General features: G+C 41.7%; 2 protein-coding genes across 2 annotated transcripts in view; both read right to left on the bottom strand.

The window, feature by feature from the left end:
* Positions 1 to 1022: 1022 nt before the first annotated feature.
* On the bottom strand, positions 1023 to 11727 carry map6d1 (MAP6 domain containing 1). Its single transcript, XM_030775724.1, has 3 exons — positions 11213 to 11727; positions 8969 to 9203; positions 1023 to 1372 (listed from the first exon to the last, which is right to left on the bottom strand). The coding sequence occupies exons 1-3, from the start codon at positions 11725 to 11727 to the stop codon at positions 1295 to 1297; spliced, it is 828 nt and encodes a 275-aa protein (XP_030631584.1). The 3' UTR covers positions 1023 to 1294.
* A 1597-nt stretch (positions 11728 to 13324) lies between these two features.
* Positions 13325 to 17970, bottom strand: part of acsm3 (acyl-CoA synthetase medium chain family member 3) — a 9750-nt gene continuing 5104 nt past the window's right edge. The window contains exons 7-13 of the mRNA XM_030775485.1: positions 17148 to 17271; positions 16919 to 16999; positions 16665 to 16766; positions 15971 to 16098; positions 14857 to 14956; positions 14463 to 14582; positions 13325 to 14030 (exon numbers count right to left, since the gene is read on the bottom strand). Of these exons, the coding sequence (XP_030631345.1) occupies positions 13944 to 14030; positions 14463 to 14582; positions 14857 to 14956; positions 15971 to 16098; positions 16665 to 16766; positions 16919 to 16999; positions 17148 to 17271 (742 nt within the window). The 3' untranslated portion in view covers positions 13325 to 13943. The remainder of the gene's footprint in view (positions 14031 to 14462; positions 14583 to 14856; positions 14957 to 15970; positions 16099 to 16664; positions 16767 to 16918; positions 17000 to 17147; positions 17272 to 17970) is intronic.

Here is a 17970-nt window from a genome sequence, read left to right on the forward strand (position 1 = left end):
TAATGCTATTAATATCTCACACACACACACACACACACACACACACACACACACTGCGGAGTGGTACTGTGTCGCCGAAGAGGCAGCCAAGACTAATGTAGAAAGTTCTGTCCAAAGCCTCTTTTACAACAGCATTTCAGAGTTTCACTTTACAGAGGTTTTTTTAATTATTTTTCTTAATTCACTTTTTTTTTGTCCATTTGTTACTTTGTTAATGGGATGGTTGTCATTGCTAAGAATTTGCTTGAGATTTTGAAATTTGTATCAAAATAATTTTTATTACCTTGAAATGGACATTTATAAATTTAACCAACCTTTTGTTTGGCTCCAATGACACAAACACTGAGAAAATTAGACACGTTTTAAGAACCTAATATATATTTTTATTTCATCATAATACAATCCATGTTTTTTTTTTTTCAGTCCTAAAATTTCTTGTGACAACAAATGTACAAAATAAACGAGGTTCTTTCTCAGAAGTGTTTTCTAATTCAATATAAATCAAATAAATACCTCCAGCTGAGGGTTAATCATTAATAAAAGTCTTTGAAATTAATGTCAAAGCATACATTTTGAGCATTCAATTGGCCTAAGCATCAGCATAACTATTTACTAGCATTTCATTAGAGCTAATTAATAAAAGCAAACACAGGTCATTCCAGTTCACACACACACACACAGAACACACACAGGGATTACACACAAAGCAGCCATCTTGCTTTTTGCAGCAACTAACATTGCAAACAAACAAACAAACAATCAAACAAAATAGCTTGTTCAAACTATTCAGCAAACATGCAAATTTGCACTCCCCTCTAAAAAAAATCTCAGACTTTCTATAAAGGAGTGGAGACTTTGTCTCCACCACAAACTTGTTACTGAAGACTTTGAGTCCCCCCCCAGACTTCTCTCTGAAGACGTGACAGTGTTACAGACTCTCTCTGAAGACGTTACAGTGTTACAGACTCTCTCTGAAGACGTTACAGTGTTACAGACCCTCTGAAAATATTACAGCATTACAGACTTGCTGAAAATGTTACAGCGTTACAGACTCTGAAGACATTACAGCGTTACAGACTCTCTCTTAAGACGTGACAGTGTTACAGACTTGCTGAAGATGTTACAGCATTACAGACTTGAACGCTGAGTGGATGTACATTTCAAACACACAGACATTTCCTTGCATAGATTTCACATTGTGTGACGTTGAGCATTCACCTTGTCATTATGTCTCACTGGGTTAGTTTGGCAGAATGATCCGGAAAAGAGAGAGACAGACAGACAGACGGAGTGATCACATGTTGAAGATCCTGGAACCACTCTGAAAGACAGCAGAAGGGTTTGGAGACAGTTTGGTCCTCACAAGCTGCTCCTGCAAAACAGAACATATGGAATTTGAAAATGTTGCCTTTAAAAGCATAAACCAAATGGAAAGGGTCCGCTGTCGCTTTCCTGTCAGGCTTTGAGTTTTCAGAGGCCAAGAAAAACACGGTTCCAATCCCAACACTAAAGAAACCGTGTCTTGGGTGCTTGATCATAGAGGAGCCAGGTCGACAGCTAAAGGTTTAGTGCTTCACACTAACACAGCATAATGTATTCTATTTTTATCATCATCTCAATATGAATTTCCACACTTAACGCCTCACGCGGGGCTGCGATACCATGGCGGCCGCGACTGATGAGGCTGTAGAGTTGACGGAGCGACAGAGAGCAGAGGAGTGGCCTTACCCCGACATCGCCCACACGCCAGTCGACAGCGCACACCGACTGTCTGAGCACTGGCATAAGCAGAGTGGGATGGGCAGAGATGCCAAGAGAAACACGACAAGACGCACACGAAACACACGTGACACGTGGTCGAGGAACAAACTGGGGAGATACATGGTCCCGTACAAACAGCCAGGGGGGAGAAGGGAAGTGGAACAGCGACAGGTGATTGGTACCAGAAAAGGAGAATCACATCTGTCCTCTGGCAGGACTTTGGTTATAAAACAGACGACTGTTTCATGTCAATACTTTGGTTATGAAACAGACGACTGTTTCATGTCAATACTTTGGTTATAAAACAGACGACTGTTTCATGTCAATACTTTGGTTATGAAACAGACGACTGTTTCATGTCAATACTTTGGTTATAAAACAGACGACTGTTTCATGTCAATACTTTGGTTATGAAACAGACGACCATCCGGCAGAGGCAGGTTCTGTGTCGATTAATGGTGGCTGCTTAAAGGGGGAAAACAACGAACCAGTATCATCATTAAAAATACCACGAAACATTCTGTTCATTTGCAGAATCTAAATGTACAGCATGAACAGTCAGAGACACATTTGAAATGGTACATTTTTAATCTTTTTAGTATCTCTCATCTCCATTACACAGCTCATGTTTTCTCCATATCATGCAGTGCTGCTTCAGAGATCAGGTCATTCATTTTTAGAGTCTGATTTCTGATCTTAAGTAGTAATCTGACGGTAATCTGACGGTAATCTTTTTGCTTCGTCATGTCACCCTCACAGCCTCACACGCCATTCAAGCCACAAGACTGTTCCGCAGTCATATCGCCTCTGAGAGTCCAAAGATCTTCGCCCACACTGGTTAAGTAAGGTTCAACTTCATCATTCTAGCCGTGAGATATCGTTTATGTCTGCTCGACGCTCCGTCCTGTGCGTCATATGAAACGCTGCGGTCTCTTCCTGATGTGTTTAAAGACTCTGCTGAAGGTTAAAAACAGGACCATGAAATAAATGAGGAAAAACAGAACAGTACAGGAGAGCACCTGATCCTCTTTCCTCAGAGTCAGGATGGTTCTGATAACAATTATGGCAATGATTTATCGATTAATATCGAACGACGATATTAAGACCGTGATCATGGTACATAACTAGGCTGAAGCTTTTCTTGAATTAAAAATATAAAACTTCTGTCAGATTGCGTTCTCTTGCTGTGTAGACTTTGCCGTTAACTATTGGAGTGCGAGAGAAGTTTTTCTGTTCTGGTATTGTAAGTGTAATCTGTGAGGTATGTGTTTGGTTCTGGTGTTCTGAGTCGGGTGTCTGGTGAGATGTCTGGAGACAATCTGTTTGTGCAGTGTTAAATGGACTTCTGCTGCCAGGGGAAACTGGATCCACTGTGGCATGTAAAGGCACTGCCTGAGTTCAGTTTGTGAAAGACCACACAAACACAAACACACACAGAGACTTTGCGCTGTGCTTATGCACCTGTGATGCTCTCTGGTAATTAAGGCTCTCTGTAACTCATCACACGTCTACAAAATGGGCCGTAATCCATCCAGTCTCTCCTCTCCTGCTCTCTCTGTTTCTCTCTCTCTCTGTGTTTCTCTCTCTCTCTGTTTCTCTCTCTGTTTCTCTCTCTCTCTCTCTGTTTCTCTCTCTGTTTCTCTCTCTCTCTCTCTGTTTCTCTCTCTGTTTCTCTCTCTGTTTCTCTCTCTCTCTGTTTTTGTCCTTTTATTTCTCTCTCTCTCCACTTTCACTGTAGCTTCTCAAGGCTTGCATCACTTTCTTTATCCATCTTTTACTGTATTCATCAACCTCTGTCACTCTCATTCACTCTCTCTCTCTCTCTCTCTTACTTGCTCTCGCTCTCTCGCTCTCTCACTCGGTCCCTCTCTACAGCCTCTCCCCCCCCACCCCACCCACCCCCTCCCTGGATAGAAGCTTTGGCAGTCAGTGCCTCTAATCAGAGGCATCATGGGAAAAACAGAGATGATTCAGAGAAAGAGAAAGAGAGAGAGAGTGAAAACAAGAGCGGGGTGGCCGAGGGGAAAAAAAGAAAATGAGATTTACCGTTTGCTCACTCCTCCGTTCAGCCTTTTAAAACCAGCGTTTAGAGCCTCGTAGAAACCCCCCTGTCTGTGTGAAAAATCCGTTCAGCCTTTTAAAACCAGCGTTTAGACCCTCTTAGAAACCCGTTGTGAAAAATCCGTTCAGCCTTTTAAAACCAGCGTTTAGACCCTCGTAGAAACCCCCCTGTCTGTGTGAAAAATCCGTGCCTGTGATATTTCTCGCTGGGAAACAACACACTGGAGCAGGGAAACCAGAGAACCAGCCAATGCTACTGTCATTTGACACTCCTGTTTGCAGCCAAAAAAACCCCTGAATTTAAGAGGTACAAGCCAAAACTCCAGGGTTTTGTAGCCCGTAAGACAAACCCCAGTCTGTTCACATGTGTGTGTGTGTGGAGAAGCAGCCCAGAGAAATGAGCAGGGCTTGTGTCCATCTCACGGTCTCTGGCCAGCAGCTTAGGGGATTACAGATCGGAATGTTCTGGAACTGTAACCATATACTATACTGTTGTAAAACATCCTGTTGTTGCGCAATGTTAATTAAAGATTTATTTTACATCAGTTAGCATCTGTAATGTAACACTGTTTGTGTGCTTAAGAGTGCTCTTATAACAGTGTTTACTCTAGTGAGTGTTGACTAGAAAAAGTGTCTACATACATGATGCATGATTAACACTTGTAGAGTCAATTTATACTTTGAATGCATTATTAGAATGAGCCAGCAACCGTTTTTGTTGATTGTCACTACATTCTCCTATATTTATTATCAGAGTTTAACTCTAATCTGTGACTATTACTTTTACTGAAGATATGGACAGACACATAGCTGTGGCCTGCACAGAGATCGGCTCAGAAATACTGCTGAGTGTTGAAGTCATGGTTATAAAAAATGATTACAGTGCTAAGTGTAAATAAATTCATGAAATTATTTTGGAAATAACAAGACTGTATTACTCGATTCAAAGGGGGATACTCAGACGTGTAAAATGGACTGTGTCACACCGTTTTCCGAGTCTCTGGGCTGCGGTACATTTAACCGGGGGTACAGATGGCCAAAAACCCGAAACGTACCGTACCGTACCGTACCGCTGTGAGAGCGGATCTCGAGGCCCTAACACCTCGTCCGATGCTACTTCTACTGACGGTCGTTCGAGTCGCAAAATGCTGCTTCCGTGACTAGTTAAAAAGGAGTCTTTGACTTTGCACCAAGTGTGTTGAAATAACTTCTTACAAAACAGATATTTTTACAAGGACCACATTCCTTGGAGAGTTCATGGCCAGGGAATTAACTCACATCCCTTACTTTATTTAGCCATACCTCTTCTTAATATAGATGGGATGGGTCACTATGCCATCGCGTCCTGTGCCTGGTTAGACTAATATACTTATTTCGGAAATGACGCGATTACCTGTTTAAAAATGAAGCGTCTCCAGCACTTGTACCTGACAGAGGCCGTTTAATGTAAATATCATTAGATTATACTGTCAGCGTGTGACACAAAAGGCACCTTAATGTAACACATCTGTAGACTGGAAAGTTGCCAAAACAAGCCTGTCCACTACTACTAATGCAAATTAGTTTACAAGGAGAATCAAAACCGAAAGCGCAGTGGCATCCAGAGAAATCGAATCCTAAAGAAACAGGCGGAACGTCTGAGACTCTGTAAATATAAACACGCCGCTTTACTCGGAACGCATTATGCCGGAGAGTTTCGGGGGCTATCACTCTCTTCTAATTCAAGAAAAGATACACCACTCAGAGGATGAGGTCATTTACATTTACATTTTTTATCAGCTTAATAGAGAAGTTAAGCAGTTCAATTATTAGTAAACCTACAATTCATTAAGTATTGAACAAAATATCACTTGATATCATTATCAATGAAACAAAAATATACCTCCAGTTACATTATTACTTCGATAATGTTAAATTAATGTAAACTTACAGAATTTCAAATATCTCTTCACAGCGTATCAGGAATGAAGCTCACAATCATAGGTATGAACGGTCGGACGGAGCACGTGACAGTGCGCGAGGACACCACTATTGGTGATCTTAAGGCTGAAATTGAGCAGAAGTTCGAAATACCGTCCTCGAACCAAAAACTATGTACTGAAAACGGACAGAAGATTGTCCTCAGCGATGATTACAAAACCGTGGGCCAATGTGGACTTCACGCAGGGGCCATAGTGACTGTTCTAATCACTCCTACTATCCAAGTCTTCCTGAAAAACGTCTCGGGCATATTGAAAACATATGATGTTGGCCCGAAAGAAACCGTCGACGACTTCAAAATCAAGGTTGAGAGGAAAGAAAGGGTTAAGATCCAGGAACAGATATTGACCTACAATGGCGAAATACTTCAAGACAACTCGAAGGAACTGGCCGAGTACGGCATCACTACAGGAAGCACCATCTTCCTAACGCTGCGCCTCAGAGGGGGGGCAGTAGGATATAGAGGTGTGCAGAAACGTCATGATCTGGATCTGGATCTGCTCAACCAATAAAATCATCTGTCCCTGTATCTGTATTCGGATAGTAGACCAGAAGTCGGCGTGGTTTTTATGGGAAGTCATAAATTGGGCAAATGCTATATTTTGTAACCTAATATTCATTGGCAATGCCATTTTTGTGCCTTAAAAGCATCAGGTTGATTAAATATTGGCATATAATTAATTATGACATATATTTCCACATCCTCATACTGTACTCAGCTCTCTCTCTCTCGCTCTCTCTCTCTATCTCTCTCTTTTTTTGTATTTTTATTCTTAACGAAACTAAGTTTTATGAACTGTCTGAACCGCCAAACCGTCAGCCCTGGAGGACACTGAACAATCAAGCTGAAACTGAAATAAAATGTTTTATAAATCAAAAGATTCTGTTTCGCATTGGATGTATTGATGTGTTAACGTTACTGCAGTTCGCTGGGGAAACATGCATCATTATTTTACAACAGTAAGTTGCGCTTACTCAGTGGGGACGACTACAGAATATAGCAATCACTTTTCAGTAATGTGTAGTAAATGAAACGACTTTCGACTGTTGCTTTTTTTTGATGGAGGAAATGAACACATTCAGCTAAAAACCACAGGTTCTAAGCTTCATTTTGATGTAGGTTGCGGGGGGCGAATGCTTGTTTCGCAAGCTCTCGTACCTGACTCGGTGAGGACGGCTACAGAATAGTGATCACTTTTCAACAGTGTGTAATAAATGAAACGACTAGTTAGTGAAATCAAAGTCCTGTGTTGCAAACAGAACATTTTTATCTTGTGACAATCCACAATGATATGAATCGATTTGAAGAAACATAATGGTTGGCGCGCAGACATTTTTTCCCGAATAATAACGAGCAACTTCGGGTAGAACAAATATCTGTTTCCATCGCATTATTCGCGCTTTCCCGAATAACGCATTCGGATTTGCGTACATCCCTAGTAGCATATGCTAATTAGATACAGACATCTGATCAGCGACCTCATTACGTCATTATAGTCAAAGTCTTTAACCTTTATTGGGTGAGAAATATCTGTCATTTCAGTCATGTCCACTAAAGCAATTATCACTCACTTAATTATCTAGAGTTTTAAGGAACAGAGATGAAATGATGATGAAAAAACAGTTCTCTCTATTTCTCTTTTATGGCGTTAACTCATATTGACAAACTTTTGGGAAGAGGGGCAGATTGCTTATACAGAGTAAATAGATACACAGTATGAATACTAATAAACTCAACACAGAACTGTTCACAGAAGCTTAGCGGCCCTTAGTGTATTTCACCCACAGCAAAATCATTCCCAAGTATGTGAAATAGCATAAACAATTGCTACAGTACCACAGAATAATCTTCTTTCGTACGATGAGGGATTTGTTAATTACAATATGTTAGTTACAAACAGACGCTGAGTGGAGACCGGGCACAAACCCGGTTGGCATGGAGCTTGGTAAGCCCTGACCGTGCGTGGTTTGCTTCGGCAGGTCTCAGGTGAGGACGCTTAGTGAAGAGATGAGAGGGAGACAGTGGTGAATCTGGGTTATTTCATAATCATAATGATGCAGCAAGTTTTTATACAACTGTCTCAAATCAGAGTTGGATTTGACTGGACAAAGCAGTAAGCTGGAGATGATGGTGTATGTGTCTGGAGTGGCAAACTTCTGACCGCTGATCGTAAACATAAACATGGAGCACACCACAACCTGTAACATGATGTGCAGAGCAAGAGGAGAGATTTGTATGGGATTTCTTTAGAATATGACACTTAATGTCTAGCCAGAGAGTGATGGGCTCCACTCTATGCGTCGAGTTTATCTCAAAGTTTAGAACCTGTGCATTTTCTTTATTGAGTTTTTTTTAATGCTGGTTCACTGTAGGATCAGTAAAGTTTGCCTCTGGCAATGTCCAAAGTAAAGGCTTAACCTGAGCTAAACTCATTCTCAGAAAAGACAGTTGTCTTGAAATGTGAAGATCCTGACTTTAACAGAGAGGACAAACTTCAAACTTTCTTACTGGAGACATTCGTTTTCCAGCCTGTCTCTTTCTTTCCCACTCTCTCTCCTCTTGTGTGTATGTGCTTCTGTGTATGGGTGTGTGAATTCTTTTTAATTGTGTTCTATTCTGTTCAGTGGGTTTCATGCACATTAAAAACACATCTTTTTTTTTCATTTCCAGACAGAGAAGCAGTCTGTGACGCGCTAGCTGAAAACTCCCCCTCTAGAGAACAATTAAGAATAAATTAACTCCATCAAGCGATTTCATGCCACAGTGCCACTGACAGCGCACTGACGATTATATTATGCTGTTAAACGAAACATTAAACACAGAACCTAAATCATAATATCAGAATCAACTCTTCATCAAGAGATTTCCTAATGTTCTGACTGACTGATCAAGACCTGACTCACTGATCAGGGCCAGACAGACGCAGACAGACCGACAGACAGACAGATACATAGATAGGTAGATAGATAGATAGATACATACATACATACATACATACATACATACATACATAGAGAGATAGATTGATAGTTGGTCTTACAGAGTCTTATATTTCAGAACTACAATGGACTTACTTGTAAATCCAGTTTCACACTCAAATCACCATCAGTCAAAAGCACTGGACCCTCACTCAGCGTAATAAACCAGAGAAGCTGACCCGCTCACCTCTGTCCTGCCTCTGGGTTCTAAACGCTCCAGCCTTTCAGGCATACCGGCGCTTGGTTGGCCGGTTGTGGTGTCAGTCGTGGTGATCTCTATGTGTTTGTGAGTGTCTCCACTGAAGGCGGCCTGGTAGCTTGTCTCGGGGGGCGGGACATCTGTGACAGGGATGAGGAACGCAGGCTCTTTCCGCGGTGCAGGTCTGGGCGGACGGACACCAGTCCAAGGCCTGTATTCCTGCCTGTTAGGGAAAAATACGAGGATTTTAAAGACAGGAAGTTCTGTTTTGTTCCTCTCTCGATCTTTTGAGGGCATTATGTAAGTTGAATGAGATATTAACTGGGAATTGAAAGTCATAGACTTCATGTGGTTCTCATAATGGGTTAAACATGCACAGATATGCAATATAATAGATATATGTTGTAAATATGCACAGACATGTAGCATAATATGTGCATATATGTATTTTGAATATAGACTTGACATGTAGAAAATGTTTTTAATGTAAATAGACATGAAAACCAATACATGGCATTACTATTCATTGGAGTTTCATGGTATTTTGCTGACTCTCATGAACCAAAGTGTCAGCCAGTTTTCGGGATGCAAACTGATCCTTATGAGTACCGAAATGGCTTCTCAGTGTAGAACACGCATGAACAGTACAGTTTAGCTTCAGCCCCAGAATAAGTTAGATTTACGTTGTCTCCGGTCACCCTTCTGAATATGTAGCCTATTGTTCCGTAGTTCAAAGTGTAACGTCGTTGAAGAGTCTTTTCTATAAGCCAGCGTATTTTTGTCCTGTGTTTTCAGGAGACTAATTTGTTTTACACTTTTTGGTTTTCTTCAGTCCACTCCAACAGGCTATGCTTCACCAAGGGTAACAGTTTGTATCAGTTCGGCCGTGATTAAAATTTAACTCAGATCGACATTTGTTCATCGGGGTCTTGGCTGAGCCAAAGACGCGGGGAGGTGCGCGGGCGGGGCGTGATAAATTTAGCCTGAGAAAAACACTGTCCGGACGCAACAGGTACTGTTTGCTCGTGTTTTTTTTTCTCAGCGTATGCGTGAGCCCTTGTGTGAAAGATGAAAATGAAAGACAGTCCTGTCTATCCCTCATCTATATCAAGGAGAGCGTATTCTCCATTTTGCAGACTGAAACATTCCCATTTTAATTACCAAACCTCGTATGGATATCGATGGCTTAGGTTACACTAGCTCTCTTTTCTCCCTTAGCCTTCATACTCAACACAGTTTGAAGAAAAATATTCAGATTTATGTAACTTTGAGTGAATAGAAGAATCCACATTCTAAAAGGCACATGATTAGAGAAATTCCTGGGAATACTGCAACCCGTATTATAGTTTTCAAATTAATTAACCAGCAGTAACGCCGAGCAGAAAAGCCGCGTACATCTGGGAGAGCATTCAAAGGATGATCCAACCAATCAGTGCCTGTATTATGCGTAATAGGCCAGCATAAATAGCTGAGAGACGGCGATGAAACCGTCCTACGGGAATCCTGCGGCCCCGTTTGAGTAACACCGATGAGAAAATGAAGTCGGATCTTATGAGGGCGGACGTTTAGTTGGGAAAATATATTCTCGGTGTTTAAAGGCTGCTCGTTTTCATCGACAAAACAGAATTATTCGCTACGAAATGGTCGCCAAGTTTTTATCCGACGTGTGAAATTTTACTCATCAAATGAGCCGCGTAACGCGACGTTTGCATGCAAATATGATGCACAAAACATCCATTCCTTATCAATTATGGAGACGCTCTCACTCTTTCTCTCTCTCGCTGTCTCTCTCTCTCTCTCTCTCTTTCTCTCTCTCTGTCTCTCGCTCTCTCTCTCTCACTGTCTCTCTCTCTCTCTCTCTCTCTGTCTCTCTCTCTCGCTCTCTCTCTCTCTCGATGATTTTGCCCACTCAGCATTACACTTATTCACAAAGTGAAATGTTAAACGGAAAAACATAGACGCATAGCACAAAAACACAGAAAACAACAACAACAAATCCCTAAGAACAGCCTCCCACAAATTCTGCATATCATGATGTAGCCTACTTTACACGTCTCATTAATGCTTTGTTCTTCAACTATTATCCACTTATCTGGTTTACTGCGGGCTCGAACTGCCTGAGGAGAACCTTCTTAAAACTTGAAACCGTGTGTGTACTCAAGGTTAAGACCCAGCGGTTTCAGTGCTGAACGGACAGCAACCTAACCGATGTCAGATGACGGAGGACTGTACCTGTAGGAGCTTGTTTTAGTCGGTCCTGTCGGTTCCCCGCACCTCTGTCTGCCTCGTTCTTCTTTCTCCGCTCGCTGATTTGTAGAATGAGAGAAACTGTTTACGGGGCTATCCGTGAGAGTGCCTGCTTTGCCACCATTCGTAATCCAGGGGAAATTGTCCTTTTTAGGGATGGGCCAGGGTTTATAGTCCTGTTTGTACTGCGTGACGCTAGGGAAAGGCACACCCGGGGGGTGATAGTCCTCTCGAGGCTTGAAACTCGGTTCTGTGCGCCCTCGACCCGGTTTTCTACCTCCACCATCCTGCGACGACGGTGATTCTCGGTGATCCGGTGTGAGATAGTCGTTCCTTTGAGCTTTCTCTGACTGAACCTGCTTAGTAACGGAACGAACCTCTTGTTCCGTCGCGATGTCCGAGTAGTTTTGAATCGTTAGTGGTACAGAAAGATCCGATTTGTCAAACTGATTCCAGAACCGCGCCAAGCAACACACTCTGCTGATGCACGGCCAAGCCATACTGAAATATATATCTAAAAAAAAAAAGGAAAAGAAAAAAAAAGAAAAAGAAAGAAAATGAGAAAACAGTACTAAAATTGCGGTTTACATTCAGATGCTCTCACGCATGTCCGTTCCCAAGAAAACGCTCGTGCGTGCCATCTCTATGGCAGTATGCAGGAATGCCAAGCGCCGCGCGCGATGGATGGATGCAGCTCGCGCTGTGTCCGGGCGCTGTCGTTACACATTCTCCTCACGTGGTCAGAGCGGTCTTTACTAGACGCAGAAAAAAACCCTGCGTTTTTGTGTAGTTTTCTGTTCACGTGGCTTATACATGTTCAGTAAGACAGTTGGCTCGCTCGCTCACAGAAATCCCCTGTAAATTTGCACCCACGTAAGAGGAGAAGAGACTGTGTTCGAAACCCATTTGATTAATGACGAAGTGGTAATGTGTTGTATCTCCCTGACAAAAATATTTTTTGCACTGTACTGTCAGTTTAATCCCAGTGATAGACTGAATTTTCCGACATCAAAAGAAGAAATGTACTTCGAAACAGCGCCACAGATTTAACCAAACGCTAATTTTCTTTCTCCCTCGTTGTTTTCATGACGAAAAAACTCGGCTACTGGAAGGAGTGTATCAAAACATTGACGGCCTTACATTTAGATGACACATAATGTAATAAACAGCAGAATCAAACATTCATTTTATACTTATGTTGTATTGTTCAGGACTAGAACAAGCATTGCCTCTCAAAACTGGCGCTTGAACCACGCTCTTAGAATGGTCTGTAAATTAAAACTGCCCCATGTCAGCCTCGTGAGATTTTTCCCGGTAGTTACACTTAGAGACACTTATTGCTCGTCTATTAAACTACACTCGTTACGTCTTTAGAAAACACACAGACTCCAGCGATTTCTCCACTTTGGGAGTTGTGTCTTCATTACGTTTCTTTCTTTCTTTCTTTTTTTTTTTTTTATAAATTCCACTCTGTGGTGAAACAGGCCTGTATAGATATAATGTGCTCCGCTTTTCCGAATAGTGATTTTGATACTACGCGCCTCACTGACTGAGTGAATAATAGATAAACTGACTGAAATTTTTCCCTTACACCTATGTGTGGTGTGATAGTAAATGAAATCTTTGTAGGATGCAGCGGGAGTGGTTGCACGAGCAGCTGAGGGGGAGCGTGCAGTTAATTTTGAATTTTTCCAATTTTAGAATCGTTCAGTTTAACCTTTAACATTAATATTTTAGATTATATAAACATGTAGTTGGTGTATCTTTCTGGTTTGGTGATTTAGGAACACCGGTGACAGCAGAGATAAAATACATGTCTAAACATCACTTCAATCACACATCACACTCCTCATTCTTACAACAAGATTTCCATTACTACTGTGTACGTCACTGGATCAGAATCAGAAGCACAGTCACTTCACCGCCAAGTCTCACACGCATACAAGGGATCTGGGAGTCTGCATGTAATCCATCATACAAAAATAATAAACGCACACACACACTCTCTCTCTCTCTCTTTCACACACACACAAACACACACACACACACATCCCAAAAAAGCAAAGAAAACAGAAACACATGAAAAGCCAATAGCCATTAATCTTTTATTCTCCTGATTCATTGCGCAGAATTTACATGCAATTTCAAGAGCTAGGAGTAAAAAATGTACATGTGTTAAAAAAAGTCACATTTAAATCATACGTTTTCCTTCAGAAATATGATAAAAAAGAGAGAAAAGACCAGCTGATGGGGCAAATACAAACGGGTTAGTAACATGCACATAACGTGAGCCACACCGGTGTGTTATTGTCCAACTGCAATAAATGCTTCTGTCTGCTGATCTGATGAATATCAGTGTGTTACGTATGAAAGTTCACATTAAGAGAGGATGGCTTAAGACGGTTTAGACGGCTTATCCTGGATCTGAGTTAAGGACCAAATATAAATATTGTGGAATGCCTCCCACTACAGGTGTACACTGGGATTACATCTCATTCCATAAAAAAAAAAGTCATTCTGTGTCTGTGTAGTTGATTAGAACTCTGATGTGTTTGTGTTATGGATTGATAATAATAGAGCAAAGGTAAAATGTGAAAACCAGTCTTCAGTTCATATGGTAACTGGTCACCAGTCTTCAGTTCCTTTGGTAACTGGTGACTGATTGTGGTGTGTGAAGACTGTCATAGATGATGTGTTGCCTTCAAATAAGAGACATTTAAGACTTTGCCCATTCTTTCTTCCTAAGCTCCACTCTCCGGATTTTACCACTCACTGTTTTAGGCAGCTGGTCCACAAATTCAATCTGTAAAAAGACAAACAGACAAACAACTGTGAGGCAAGACAGGTAAGTGTGAGCCGAGACAAGTAACTGTGAGGTGAGATAGATAACTGTGAGGTGAGACAGATAACTGTGAGGTGAGACAGATAACAGTCAGGTGAGACAGACAAATTTGAGATGAGACAGGTAACTGTGAGGTGAGACTGTTCAGTTCTAGTTGAGAAGGACAAATTTATGATAAGACAGGTTACTGCGAGGTGAGACAAGGAACTGTGAGGTGAGACAGGTAACTGTGAAGTGAGAAGGACAAATCTGAGACAGGTAACTGCAGTGAGACAGGTAACTTTGTGGTGAGACGGGTAACTGTAAGATGAGACGGGTAACTGTGAGATGAGACAGGTAACTGCGAGGTGAGACAGGGAACTGTGAGGTTAAGTTGGACTACTGTGAGTTTACCTTGCGTGGATATTTATATGGCGCGGTGACTCTCTTCACGTGTGTTTGCAGTTCTTTGATCAGCTCCTCCTGCTCTCTGGATTTAAAGCCCGCAGTCAGGACAACAAACGCCTTCACTACCTGAAAGGGGAAAAAAAGAAATCAAATCCAGTGTCGACAACTTTGGACGAACCACAACTACTTAAAATGAGAATCAAAATCTTCAAGATCAACATTCTGAGTCACACTGGCAACCAAACACGTCCAGGTCACAGTCTGACGAAGGACATGACTGATCGTGTTAAATTCCCACACGCTGCAGAATGACACACTGTATTACTCCACTTAGCAGGCCGACAGTACATTACAGTGTCATCAATCAATAAATCGGATCAATAATTTCATAGAGAGTTACCTCTCCTCTCACAGGGTCTGGGCTGCTGACTACGGCAGACTCTGCAACCGCTGGGTGCTCAATCAAAGCGTTCTCCACCTCAAACGGACCAATCCGGTACCTGGAAAACAGGCCCATTAAAATCCCCGAGTAGGAGAGTTTCTGTCGGGCAACACCTGGACGACAGATGGCCACGCTGCACTGTCGGAGGAAACTTCACCGGCGGAGTCTTCATGCAGGTCCAGCCTCTTTAACTCTGAGGATTACTGCGTGTGAAATCTGTCCAGATTCATTACAGCCTGCAAAACAGCTGACTAATTCTCTCTAGCCAGCTAATTAAACCGAGCTCACCTGCCCTGTACACCTGCCCATGCTCCTGGCGGTTCAGAGGCAGGTTGTGCCGTGGAATCAATCTGACGAAGGGGATAGTCATCCTCTGTCACAGTGAAGCTCAAAACGACCCTCCATGCTCCTTAAAGCACAGTCATTTTCTAACAAGCTAATCCAATAGACTGATATTTCTCTTTTGTTGTTGTTTACATTCTTAAAACACAGCAAGAGTCTAAGTGGAAAGAGTGGTGACTTCTACTGGCTGACAAAGCAGAAATAGCTTTATGTGCTGCCTACAGGACCTAAGCAGAAATAGTTTTGATGGCGTGTTATGGTGATATGGAAAAACATGCGTTTTTACAACAACCTCCCTCCACCAAAAAAAGAGTGAAAATGCAGGTGCCCGAAAACGAAAAAAAAAAACACCTGAAAAAAAAAAAAAAAGGTGGACAAAATGGACGAAATTCCCTTTTAACGTATGTGTTGATTTTACACAAAGCCAACAGACCTAAACATCTCCCCCGGTGAAAATGCCTTTAGCACAGATATACAGACAGCATCATCTCATCTCATCACTCAGTAACTCTCCTGTATTTGCCAGCATGGCCAGGGTGAACTCAAACAGAGACATTCAAACTTAGAAATAATTAAAACACTGAATTCAACACAGGTCACCATAATCTCACACAGTAATGTAAGTGATGGTGAATTTCATCTTGTTAATGTATTCACAGTTAACTGATTAATACACACAACAGCAATAACTGAAAAAAAGAAAAAATATATGGAAATCTGCATCTCCCACCCTGCAGAGAGGATGACATCATCAGCCCTGCCCACAAACCACAGGTAACCATCCTCGTCCATCACTCCTCTGTCTCCTGTCAGGTAGAAATCGCCACGGTAACACTCTGCTGTCCGCTCCGGCTCTCCCTGTCAGGACACAGAGAGGACACACAGAGAGGGTTGGAACACGAAGAGACAAGGTCCCAGAGACGTTCGTTAGTTCACGACACATCCACACGCGCAGTGAGAGTTTAGACAGAGTTTACATGTGTATTGCCCAGTGACTTACAGAGTTTAGATAGAGTTTACATGTGTATTGCCCAGTGACTTACAGAGTTTAGACAGAGTTTACATGCGTATTGCCAGTATAATTTCATCTTTAAATCTTCTTTTTCTTTGATGAGAATGAACTCAATGTCTGAGTGTATAACTATGCCGGAAACTCTCTGTAACTAAGGATTTAAACAACAAGACTGATAACAAAACAAACAGTTGACAATAGTACTCAGATTGTCAACACATACATGTATAGAGGTGACAATTAATGCAATACATTTGTGGAGAGGTAAACGGACTGCAATTCTCTTCCAGCATGTTTACATCTAACGGCTGGAATTGAACATTCCTAAGTTTTAGTGTTGACTGAACAAGCACGGATGTATAATGCGTAGCGTGTTGACTGTGCGTGTTAAGTGGATTGACGGCCGGTCTACCGTATACTCGGTGAAAAGGGCAAAAGGCTTGCGTGGTTTCACTCTGATCGCCAGATTTCCCTCCGTCCCCGGAGGCAATACGACGCCATCGTCATCAACCACCTGTCAATCAAAACCAACGCGAGCGGTTCATAAGCACGTCGTAAGAACAGCCGTACGTAAATCGCTCCAGTCCGACAGTCGCAGAGTGGAACTGACTGTTTTTCAGAGAGAGGGGTTAGGGTGAAAGACTTATTACTGCTGTGTTCAGTTACCTGGACATCGTATGCAGGCGATGCTTTGCCAAAGGAACCTGGTTTGATCTGCATACCTTTAAAAGTTCCAGCTATCAAAACCTGGACGGCAGTAAAATAAAAAATAAATAAAATTTAAAAAAAAAACCCATATAATCAGTTTCTACACAATCACTGGTATGCTTATGCAGATAATGTTATGCAGTGTGAATGGTCCTGAATGGCATTTTATACAGCAGGAGTGACTCACTGTCTCGGTTTGGCCGTATCCTTCATAAATGTCCAGTCCTGTCAGTTCTTTCCACTTTGCCATAACCTCAGGGTTGATGGGTTCTCCTGCAGACAAACAGTGTTCTAGAGCCTGGAAACGGAACCTGTCCACGCACACACACGCATTATTAAATACACATTATTCCAGTCTTATATTCAGTACATAAGTGCTAATGTATTATTAAATACACATTACTGCAGTCTTATATATACAGTATGTAAGTGCTAATGTATTACTAAATACACATTATTCCAGTCTTATATATACAGTACATAAGTGCTAATGTATTATCAAATACACATTACTGCAGTCTTACATATACAGCATATACAGTATATAAGTGTTAATGCATGCTTTACTCTGACTATGTATAGATTAACATGTTTAACATGCAGGATCCAACAAACCACTTCAGATCAGCTCTGTCAGCTCAATGCTTTATATTCGACTTAAAAGACCTTTTTTTTTTTTTTTTAAAGAATGCTCGTCAGTGACTCAGAGACTGACCAAGTATCAGGGATTTACATTCAACCTTCTGTAAGAACAATTACGGTTTTGTTGTCCCTCCAGTTTGCCACACTCTGGGACACGCTTTGAGACTTTTAGATGAAAAGCCTAAATTATAACAAGCAATAACCAATAATATTAAGAATGATGATGATTAATATATTATTCTTCTTATTCTTATTATTATCACTGATTTTAGGGTTGACTGGCAGTGCCACCACCAGCTAATGTGACCTTAACCTCTGACCCAGAGTGGACCAGGTTCTGCCCCGACCCCTGCTGCGCTGTTTTCAGC

The sequence above is a fragment of the Chanos chanos genome, chromosome 5, assembly GCF_902362185.1.
Source record: "Chanos chanos chromosome 5, fChaCha1.1, whole genome shotgun sequence".
NCBI lineage: Eukaryota > Metazoa > Chordata > Actinopteri > Gonorynchiformes > Chanidae > Chanos > Chanos chanos.